This window comes from Bubalus kerabau, chromosome 2 (assembly GCF_029407905.1).
Source record: "Bubalus kerabau isolate K-KA32 ecotype Philippines breed swamp buffalo chromosome 2, PCC_UOA_SB_1v2, whole genome shotgun sequence".
In the NCBI taxonomy this organism is placed as follows: Eukaryota; Metazoa; Chordata; class Mammalia; order Artiodactyla; family Bovidae; genus Bubalus; species Bubalus kerabau.
This window is the reverse complement of record NC_073625.1, coordinates 48583639-48594851: the sequence shown is the minus strand read 5'-3', so window position 1 is coordinate 48594851 and position 11213 is coordinate 48583639. Positions and strand designations below refer to the sequence as shown.

At 45.4% G+C, this 11213-nt stretch overlaps 1 protein-coding gene across 1 annotated transcript in view; it reads left to right on the top strand.

The window, feature by feature from the left end:
* Positions 1–6559: 6559 nt before the first annotated feature.
* The window catches only part of IFNAR1 (interferon alpha and beta receptor subunit 1), a 30680-nt gene continuing 26026 nt past the window's right edge, over positions 6560–11213 (top strand). The window contains exon 1 of the mRNA XM_055567669.1: positions 6560–6822. Within this exon, the coding sequence (XP_055423644.1) occupies positions 6753–6822 (70 nt within the window). The 5' untranslated portion in view covers positions 6560–6752. The remainder of the gene's footprint in view (positions 6823–11213) is intronic.

The following is an 11213-nucleotide window of genomic DNA, read 5'->3' as shown; positions in this document are numbered from 1 at the left end:
GGTAGAAAAAAGGTAGGTTGTATCAAAAGGAACAGAAGCCAGCTTGAAATGGCTCCCACTGGTCAAAACTGGGACAATCTGAGCACTAAAAATGAAGAGGGTGAAGGGATTTCCCTGGTGGTCCAGTGGTTAAGCATCTGTCTTCCAATGCAGGGTATGTGGGTTCGATCCCTGGTCAAGGGAAGTAGATCCCACATGCTGCAACAAAAGAGCCCACGTGCCACAACTAAGACCCAATGCAGCCAAAAAAAAGAAAAACAAAAAGCTTTCTTCATGTAAAAAATAAATAAATAAAGAGGGTGAATAGCTGGAGTACAGGGGATTTCTGGAGCAGTAAAACTATTCTGTATATTACTGCAGTAGTGGATAAATGACATTAACCATTTGGCAAAGCCCATGAAACTATACAATACAGAAAGAGAATCCAAATATAAATGATGCACTTTAGTTAATAATAATGTGTCAATGGCTTCCCAGGTGGCTCAGATGGTAAAGAATCTCCCTGCAATGCTGGAGACCTGGGTTTGATCCCTGGGTCAGGAAGATTGCCCTGGAGTAGGGAATGGCAACCCACTCCAGTATTCTTGCTTGGAGAATCCCATGGATAGAGAAGCCTGGTTGGGCTACAGTCCATGGGGTTGCAAAGAGTCAGACACGACTGAGCAACTAACACTTTACTTTATCTTGTAGAATCATTATTTGTAACAAGTGTACCATACAAGATATTAGCAACAAGGGAAACTGAGGTGGGATGGAAGGGGATGGAAGGGAACTGCCAGTACTTTCTGCTCAATTTTTCCATAAATCTAAAACTGCTCCAAAGAGTGAAGTCTAATCAATTTTTAAAGTTTTTAAATAAATAAGGATAGTAATAAACTATAAACATTAAATAAAATAAGAATCTATAAATCCATGTTGTTGCTGCTGTTGTTGTTCAAGTCATGTCCGACTCTTCACTACCCCATGGATGGCAGCACACCAAGCCTCCCTGTCCACTATCTCCCAGAGTCAGCTCAAGTTCATGTCCATTGAGTCAATGATGCTATCTAACCATATCGTCCTCTGCCACTCTCTTCTTTTGCCTTCAATCTTCCCCAGCATCAGGATCTTTTCCAATAAGTTGGCTCTTTGCACCAGGTGGCCAAATTATTGGAGCTTCAGCATCAGTCCTTCCAATGAATATTCAGGATTGATTTCCTTTAGGGTTGCCTGGTATGATCTTCCTGCAGTCCAAGGGACTCTCAAGAGTATTCTCCAGCACCACAGTTTGAAAGCATCAATTCTTTGGCACTCAGCCTTCTTTAAGGGCCAACTCTCCCATCCATACATGATTACTGGAAAAACCATAGCTTTGACTATCCAGACCTTTGTTGGGAAAGTGATATCTTTGTTTTTTATACACTATCTAGGCTTGTCATAGCTTTCCTTCCAAGAAGCAAGTGTCTTCTAATTTCATGGCTACAGTCACCATCCACAGTGATTTTGGAGCCCAAGAAAAGACAAGCTGTCACTGCTTCTACTTTTCCCCCATCTATTCGCCATGAAGTGATAGGACCAGACACCATGATGTTAGTTTTCTGAATGTTGAGTTTTAACCAGCTTTGCCACTCTACTCTTTCACCTTCATCAAGAGACTCTTTAGTTCCTTTTCACTTTCTACCATTAGAAAGTGAAGTATCATCTGCTTGAATGAGATGGTTGGATGGCATCACCAACTCAATGGACATGAGTTTGAGCAAACTCTGGGAGATGGTTAACGACAGGGAAGCCTGGCGTGCTGTAGTCCATGGGGTCGAAAAGAGTCAGACATGACTTAGCAACTGAACAACAACAATCGGCATATCTGAGGTTGTTGATATTTCTCCAGGCAATCTTGATTCCAGCTTGTGAGTCATCCAGCCTGGCATTTCTCATGATATACTCTGCATATAAGTTAAATAGGGTGACAATGTACAACCTTGCTGTACTCTTTTCCCAGTGAATCCATACTGATAATAAATGGAAAGAAGAGAAATCTCTCTCCGACAATGTGTCAACCAGTACTTGCATTTGGAGAGACAGTTGAAAACGACCATTTCCCAGCCATCAGAGTAGACTGGTTCAGGCAGAGATCATCAAAGGATGTTCTTTCTAGATGTAAAAATTTGCTAAGAGCTGAGTATTTGCAGGCTCTCAGGGTATCTCTCCACAGATTATTGTGAGGAGGCAATAGGACATCGGATAGCACCTTGACCATCTGCTCAAAATTAGCATCACCAAATAGGCACTAAGGAACACAGTGTGGCTTCAGGTGGAATATCAGAGGACACAACACAATTTATGCAGTATTCCATTCAGGAATGCGTTGTTATTACCGTTTAGTTGCTAAGTCATATCCGACTCATAACCCACCAGGCTCCTCTGGAGTGAGTTGCCATATACTTCTCCAGGAGACCTTCCCAACCTAGTGACTAAGCAACAGATAAAATAATTAGTTGTATTTAAAAAAGTAAAGTAGGCATTGTGAAAGACCAAGACCAGGTAACTGCTCCAGATTAAAGAAAGCTAAAGAAGTTCAAGGAAAAAGAAGTTTGTATGCGTACTTGTGTGTGGCCAGAGATAACAAATACAGCAAAATATCAATTTGGTGAATCTGAGTAAAGGGTGTACAGGAGTTCTTTTATTATTTTTGCAACTTTTCTCCAAGGTTGAAATTATTTCAGAAGTTAAAAAGACCATGCATGCATGCTAAGTCACTTCAATTGTGTCCAACTCTTTGCAACTCTATGGACTGTAACCCACCAGGCTCCTCTGTCCATGGGATTCTCCAGCCAAGAATACTCAAGTGGGTTGCCATGCCCTTCTCCAGAGGATCTTCCCAACTTAGGGATTGAACTGGAGTCTCTTAAGTCTCCTGCATTGGCAGACACATTCTTTACCATTAGAGCCACCTGGGAAGCTCCAAAATACCATGCTTTATAGAAAAACTGCAAGTTTCACTGATGCCAAATCTCAGCCTCTGTATACACTGGCACTGGATTACATTCTGGAGACAGAGTTTGCAATGAAATAGAAAGAAAGGGCTTTATTGCTTTGCAGGGCAAAGGGGGCCACAAAGACCTAAAGCCCTCAAGACTCTGTGCCCTCCCTGGTGGAGGGAGATGGTGAGGAGTCTTATGGTGTTCTAGGAGCAGGGTGTAATTGTGGACATTCTTCTGACTGGTTGGTGGTGAGGAAATGGGGGGTCAGCATCATCAATATTCAGTTCCAAAAGGTCTGTAGTCTGTGTGCTTGTGGGCAGCTTACGGTTAACTTCTTCCACCCAGTGGGGCTTTCAGTATCTGCAAAACAGCTCCAAGGACATGGCTCAGAATATTGTCTATAGTCTCTGAGGAAGAACTAAAGGTCTTTGACTTTAATGGCTAAAGTATTAATACTACTATTTTGTCTTGCTTGACTGTTTTCCTTTCTTTCTGCATTTTCTCACTTCTCTGGCCAATTTTATTCTTTGATCAAAGTTTTTCTACAGACAAAGGGCAGGTGGAGAACACAGATGTGGGGGCTGTATTCTGGGAAGGCCTCACAGGGTCCTGCTCAGTTATCTAACCTCAGATGGATTGTTTTGACTTGAATAAAAGGGGTAAGAGAGGTTCTGGGCTAAGGTTACAGAGCTGGCACCACACAGGAAATTAGTTCATGCTTCACCCAGAGACAAACTTTTACAGCAAGTGAGGAGAAAATGAAGTGCACAAAGTAATACAGGGTGTCATGCCTGTGGTCATGTTTTTTAATTCAATTTTATTAAAATACAATTCAAACTTTACAGTTATTGTATTAAGATGGGAAAGACCATGAAAGTCTTCTGTGCCATGCAAATACTGTCAACTTAAAGGTGAATTGTGGTTTTATAAAATATGATTGACCTTTCTTTAACAAGTGGAAAACATTAGCATGTCATGTGGCAATACTGAAAAACAAAGCATTAAATCCCCTAAAATTGTTTTTATTGTATAAAAATGAAAATCAAAAGAAACTCTATAGGTATTCACCAAATATAATTCTTGCATTTAAAAATGTATCTGGAAATATTTCCATTTGAATGTGATTCTCATTGCCAAATGTTATGTGCATCTAAAAAACCTCTATCAGTTCAGTCACTCAGTTTTGCCCAACTTTGCGACCCCATGGACTGCAGCACACCAGCCTTCCCTGTCCATCACCAACTCCTGAAGCTCGCTCAAACTCATGTCCATAGAGTCGGTGATGCCACCCAACCATCTCATCCTCTGTGGTCCCCTTCTCCTCCCACCTTCAGTCTTTCCTAGCAACAGGCTCTCTTCCAAGGAGTCAGTTCTTCACATCAGGTGGCCAAAGTATTGGAGTTTCAGCTTCAGCATCAGTCCTTCCAATGAATATTCAGGACTGATCTCCTTGCAGTCCAAGGGACTCTCAAGAGTCTTCCCCAACATCACAGTTCAAAAGCATCAATTCTTCAGTGCTTAGCTTTCTTTATAGCTTTATAAAAACCTCTAGCTGCCCACAAAAGTGGAGGGAAATTTTTCAACATATTTTAAAAGACTTCAAATGAAATATTTCCGTTCATGAGATGTTTTGGGCCCACTGTTCTATTCCAACTAGTTTGTAAAAACAACTTTTGAACAGCAGGAAATAAAAATTTTAACATAAACTGTAAGTCAAAGAGTCATTGTCATAGATTTTAATGAGAGTATGATTAATAAATGCAACCAAGAACTTCCTTCTTCCATTTAGATCCACATGTTCTCACCAGGTATTTTTCCATCTACGACCTCACTGAAGCAACACTGACATACTTGGAATCAAATCTAAAAATTAATGAATCACAAAGTACTAATACGAAGTTTTTAAAAAATAGGGCTAACAAGCAGACAGATTTACTAAAAATCACTTTGCACTTGGAATGAGTGAATTTCATGGTATTTAAATTCTGTGTTAGGACTTCCCAGGCAAGCATACTGGAGTGGCAGCCATTCCCTTCTCCTGGGTATCCTCTCAACCCATGGCTTGAACCCAGGTCTCCTGCATTGCTGGTGGTCTCCTAACTCTGAGTCACTAGGGAAGCCCCTCTAAATTATACCTGTTGTTTACAAAGCCACACTCAAGAGCAATGTTCTTTACAAAAACTCATTTTACCTTACAGTTGATAATTAAATGGATTGTTATAATTAACAGTTACATCTTTGACTGCTTATTTCATCACTCATCCTTTATATTTTCCCTTTTATTTTTATAATGTGCATAATCTATTATTAAGGTACTTAATCTTGGATTAAAAGTTTGGTGCTGCAGTCCATGGGATCGCAACAAGCGGGACACGACTTATGGACTGAACTACGAGGGCAGACGACCAAAAGAGCTTACAGACCTCTGTTCCAGACAGCATCCCAAGGCCATCCTCTGGATCCTCGCCAGCAGGTGACCACGTTCGCACCCAGGTCGCCCCCCCAAAAATGAGCTCTTTACATCAGTTCAGTCGCTCAGTAGTGTCCGACTCTGTGACCCCATGGACTGCAGCACGCCAGGCCTCCCTGTCCATCACCAAATCCCAGAGTTTACTCAAACTCATGTCCATCCAGTAGGTGATGCCATCCAACCATCTCATCCTCTGTCATCCCCTTCTCCTCCCGCCTTCAATCTTTCCTAGCATCAGGGTCTTTGCAAATGAGTCAGCTCTCTACGTGCCTAGGCTTAATTCTGGACACACCTACCCAGATGGCAAACGACTCCAGTAATTCTTGCTTGGGAAATCCCATGGACAGAGGAAGGAGCCTGGTGGGCTACAGACCATGGGGTCGCTGAAGAGCTGGACACGACTTAGCAACTAAATATCAACAAGCCTTGGCTCACAGAAAGAGAAAGTGAAGTCACTCAGTCGTGTCCGACTCTTTGCGGCCCCATGGACTGTACCATCCTACCAGGCTCCTCCATCCACGGAATTTTCCAAAGCAAGAGCACGGGAGTGGGTAGCCGTTCCCTTCTCCAGAGGATCTTCCCGACCTGGAGATCGAACCCCGGTCTCCCGCATTGGAGGCAGACGCTTTCCCGTCTGCGCCACCAGGGAAGCTCTGCACAAAGGAAATGGCTTGACCCGCTCGGAGCGTCTTCATTCCTTCCCCACTTAGCCTCCCAGACACCGTTACCCCAGGCTCCCCATTCCACGACGTGGCCTCCCAGCCTCCCGCCCCGCCCCCAGGGCCAAGAGCGCCCAGTGTGCCCTCCCACCGCCACTATCCGGAAGGGCGGACAGCGGGCCTCGAGGTTTGCGCAGGCGCACTGGCGACCTCCGCGTTCCCGCCCGGGGTCAAGGCCTCCAGTGAGGCGCGGTCTTCCCGGAACCCGATGTTGCACGGCTTAGTAAGCAGTCTCTGCCGAGAACTAGGGGGCGGGCGGCGGAGGCGGGGCCGCCCCTCCCTCCCGACACCCCACCCGACACCACCCGCCTCCGACACCACCCCGCCCCACCCCGCTGTCCCGCGCGCGTGCGCTGACAGGGACACGGGGGGGGGGGGGGGGGGGGGTGAAGGCACGGCGCGTGCGCAGGTCGGAGGGCTGAGGGAAGGGCCGACGCGGAGTGGGCGGGGCCGGAGCGGCTGGAGGGGACGCGGCGAACGTGGGGCGCTGGCCTTCGCGGGGCGGCCTGGGTGCCTCAATCTCCGCCGCGCCGCCGCGCGGTGCCTGCCGCAGTAGTGGGTGGCCGAAGGATGTGACTGGAGGGCTGCCGGCGGCCGCGGACGATGCTCGCTCTCCTGGGCGCGACGACCCTGATGCTGGTCGCTGGGAGATGGGTGCTGCCCGCTGCCTCAGGTGAGAGAGAGAGGGATCCCGGCGCTGCCTCGTCAGCTGGACTGAGGTGGCGGCGCGGGAAACGTCGGCCCCGGGGACGGGGGTGGAGGGACAGACGCCCTCGTTGGGAGACCTCTGGTTGTCCGCGGTCGCAGCGCCTCATTAAAACGGACTCAAATCAAACTTCAGTTTCAGTCGCTCATTCGTGTCCGACTCTCTACGACCCCATGGACCGCAGCACACCAGGCCTCCCTGTCCATCACCAACTCCCGGAGCTTACTCAAACTCTTGTCCATTGAGTCGGTGATGCCATCCAACCATCTCATCCTCTGTCGTCCCCTTCTCCTCCAGCCCTCAATCTTTCCCAGCATCAGGGTCTTTTCCAAGGAGTCAGGTGGCCAAAGGATTGGAGTTTCAGCGTCGGTCCTTCCAAAGATGAAACAACAGAAAGTGATGTTCGAGATTCTTCCCCAGACGCTTGCTCGGGGGCGCCCTCGCCTGTGCCTGCTGCCTGCCCCCACCTTCCACCCGCGCAGGGCTGGGTGTGCACTGCTTTGGTGACCAGTTTGTTTCCTTCCGAAAAGTCAGGCAGCTCCACTGCACAGTTAAATAATAAACAAGGCTTAGAGCTGTGCTGCTGGTTTCGTCTATTCAGTAGAGAGTTCTTGATCCCACGGGTAAATGCCCAGTAAGGTGTGCAAGGATTTCTGTGCCCTCAGGATTCAATGAGTCTAATAATATTAGAAAGACCAAGTGAAGTCTCTCAGTCGTGTCCGACTCTTTGCGACCCCATGGACTGTAGCCTACCACGCTCCTCCATCCATGGGATTTTCCAGGCAAGAGTACTGGAGTGGATTGCCATTTCCTTCTCCAGAGGACCTTCCCGACCCAGGGATCGAACCCGGGTTTTCTGCATTTGTAGGCAGACGCTTTACCGTCTGCGCCGCTAGCGAAGTCCTAACAACAAAATCCCCCAACCAGAGATGGAACCCTCCTCCCCTGCATTGCAAGGCAGACTCTTAACCACCGGACCACCAGGCAGGGCCAAATAGGAAGGCTGGGAGCCACCAAGCTAATTTGCCACCTTTCTTAATTTAGGGGGGATACATGGGGGAAATATCAGCTATTGTAAGATTGACGTTGTAGTGAGAAGATATACCAAAGACAAACAGGGCCTCGCAACAGAGCAGAAATCCGGGAGTTGGTGAGGCCACCTGCGTGGTTGCTCAGTCACTTCAGTCCTGTTTGACTCTTTGCAACCCCATGGACTGTAGCCCACCAGGCTCCTCTGTCTCTGGGTTTCTCCAGGCAAGAATACTGGCATGGGTTGCCATGCCCTCCTCCAGGGGATCTTCCCAACTCAGTACATTTACCTACATTGGCAGGTAGGTTCTTTACCACTAGTGACACCTGGTAAGCCTAGTGGCTTAAATACTTATTTGCTTTGAAAATCATACTCTGATTTTCTGGGGTACATGATATCCTATCTATCTAGTCCTAAAAATATATTGTTTTTACCAACAAAATGGGTTTCTTCCAGAATAGCAGAGGAATTGCAATTTAGGGCAACCAAGCTTATAGCAAGGGCTTCCCAGAGAGCTCACTGGTAAAGAATCCACTTGCCAGTACAGGAGACATGAGTTTGATCCCTGGGTGGAGAAGATTCCCTGGAGAAGGAAATGGCAACCCTCTCCAGTGTTCTTGCCTGGGAAATCCCATGGACAGATGAGCCTGGTGGGCTACAGTCCATCTAATCGCCAAGAGTCAGACACAACTTAGTGACTAAAACAACAAGCTACAGCAAAAACCATAGCCAAGTCCAACAAGGAAAGGAGAACATTACTTTATAGAGCAAAAGAAGGAAGTTGGGTGGGGTTTCAAAAGAAATTCCGTTGATTGAAGGGGAGAGTTCGGGGTGGTGCTACTCTTCGCATTGTCTGTGTTGGTTTTCTGGGAGAGGAGAATTTTTCCTTTTGGGGTCTGGAATTGCTGGTGAGTGAACATACATGAGGGCTCCGGCTTCTGGCCTCCTGACTTCATTTTATTTTATTTTATTTTTTTAATATAAACAATTTAATGAGCTTGGGCATATGCATACACTCATATCACCATGGTAATAAACATATCCATCACCTCTAAAATTTTAGCTACATCCCTTTAGGACTGACTTCATTTTAAATGAGGTTTCCTTTATTATGTTTCACACCTATTTCTCAGACTGTCCCACAAACATAGTATATAATATATGGGTACTAGGGTCCTGGTGTAACCCCTAATAATTTCTTTGGAGTCTTTTGTTCATGAAAATTTTGCATTAACTTATGTTTGCTTTCATATCAAAAGAATTTCCCCAGAATTTTCATGTAAAATTAACATTCCAGGAAGCTGTTCATTAAGATAATAATTGTAATCTATATTAGAGGAGAGCTAAAATAAACTTCATACACAACTGGCATTTTTTGCCCTCTTAACTACGTACCAGACACTACTCTGAGTGTTTTAAAGGTACAAACTCATTTAGCTTTGAAAATAAAGCTGAGCACCGTTATCCTCATTTTATAGAGGAGCAGGCTGAGGCCATATAGCTAGCCTGTGCTTTAGGGGGAAATCAGACCCTGAAATCTGGCCCCAAAGCCCTGGGGCTTACGGGCTAGTTGTTTTCTGAAGACCACACAATTTAGTTCTTGATTATCCACCTATATGTTAAGGACTTAGTTCTCTTTCAATTAACTAATCTAGTTTTTTTCACAAAGGAAGAGTAATGTTCAAAACTAAATGTAATGTTAACCCTGACCTGAGATCATAATATTGCTCTGTGTTTCAAAGTAATCAAAATGTTTGTACTTTCAAACCTAGTAAATGCAGCTCTGAGATCCTAGTCTAAGAAAACTGTCCAAAATATGGTAGGAAATTTATATTTGTATAGATGTTATGTGTTTGGGTTTACTTCAGACTTGAAAATACAGTAAACTGTTTCTAGTCATCATTATGAATCTGAAGGGCTGGAAACAACCAATTGTATAAAAAGTATTGGATTACATACCCATTTAGGGCTTCCCTGGTAGCTCAGTACATAAAGAATCTGCCTGCAGTTCGGGAAGCTCAGACTTGAGTTCGATTCCTGGGTCAGAAAGATCCCCTGGAGCAGGGCGTGGCAACCCACTCCAGTCTTCTTGCCTGGGAAATTCCATGGACAGAGGAGCCTAGCAGACTGCATGGGGTCACAAAGAGTCAAACACAACTGAAGCAATTGAGCACACACGCATGCAGCTACCCATTAATATATTTTACATGCTAAAGCTTGAAGTAAATTATTATTAAAGGGCTATTGCTAATACTTTACTGTCTGAGCTACCAGGGAAGTCCAATAGAACAAAATCTATGAACTCTAAAATCTTATTTAATAACTATTTCCAAGTCCCTGTCCACGCCTGATAGCTCAGCTGGTAAAGAATCTGCCTGTAGTACAGGAGACCCCAGGTCGATTCCTGGGTTGGGAAGATCCTCTGGAGAAGGGAATGGCTACCCGCTCCAGTATTCTTCACTGGAGAATCCCATGGACATTTGTTGGTCTCGTAAAAGCCAAGATGCCTGTAACTCCAGGGTCTCCTTCCATTAGAACAGAAGGATTTCATCCCAAAGGAAATGCCTGGCTGTACCCTGGGTATCAGATTTCCTTATCCTCTCTCAAGGCCGAGAACTACTAGAATTAGAGTATTCTAGGCTGCAGACTAAAAATGCCATCAAACCTTTTATTAATGCCATAAACCCAGTCGCTCTCTTTTGGCTGCATAGAATCTAAAATTCCAACAGCTTGGCGTGGGAATTAAGTTTAGAGTGGGATAAAGGGAAGTAATTCTATTTGGTAATGAAGTCTCAGAGAATACAAGTGTAAAATAGGTAATTGAGGGTGGGGAGACTCAATAAATACCTCCCCAAATTAAAAAAAATTCAGAAAATGTTTTCTCAGGCATCTCCCTCTTTGACTCCGTACCATAATATCTCTAAATGGAAACCAGAGGCAGCAATCCATTTTTTTAAAGTTCTTTTTTTCAGTTCACTTAACTTGCTCAATCACATCCAACTCTTGGCAACCCCATGGACTGCAGCACACCAGGCCTCCCTGTCTATCACCAACTCCCGGAGTTTACTCAAACTCAAGCCCATTGAGTCGGTGATGCCATCCAACCATCTCATCCTCTATTGCCCCTTCTCCTCCTGCCCTCAATCTTTCCCAGCATCTGGGTCTTTTCCAATGAGTCAGTTCTTCGCATCAGGTGGCCAAAGTATTGGAGTTTCAGCTTCAGCATCAGTCCTTCCAATGAACATTCAGGACTGATCTCCTCTGGGATGAACTGGTTGGAACTCCTTGCAGTCCAAGGGACTCTCAAGAGTCTTCTCCAACACCACAG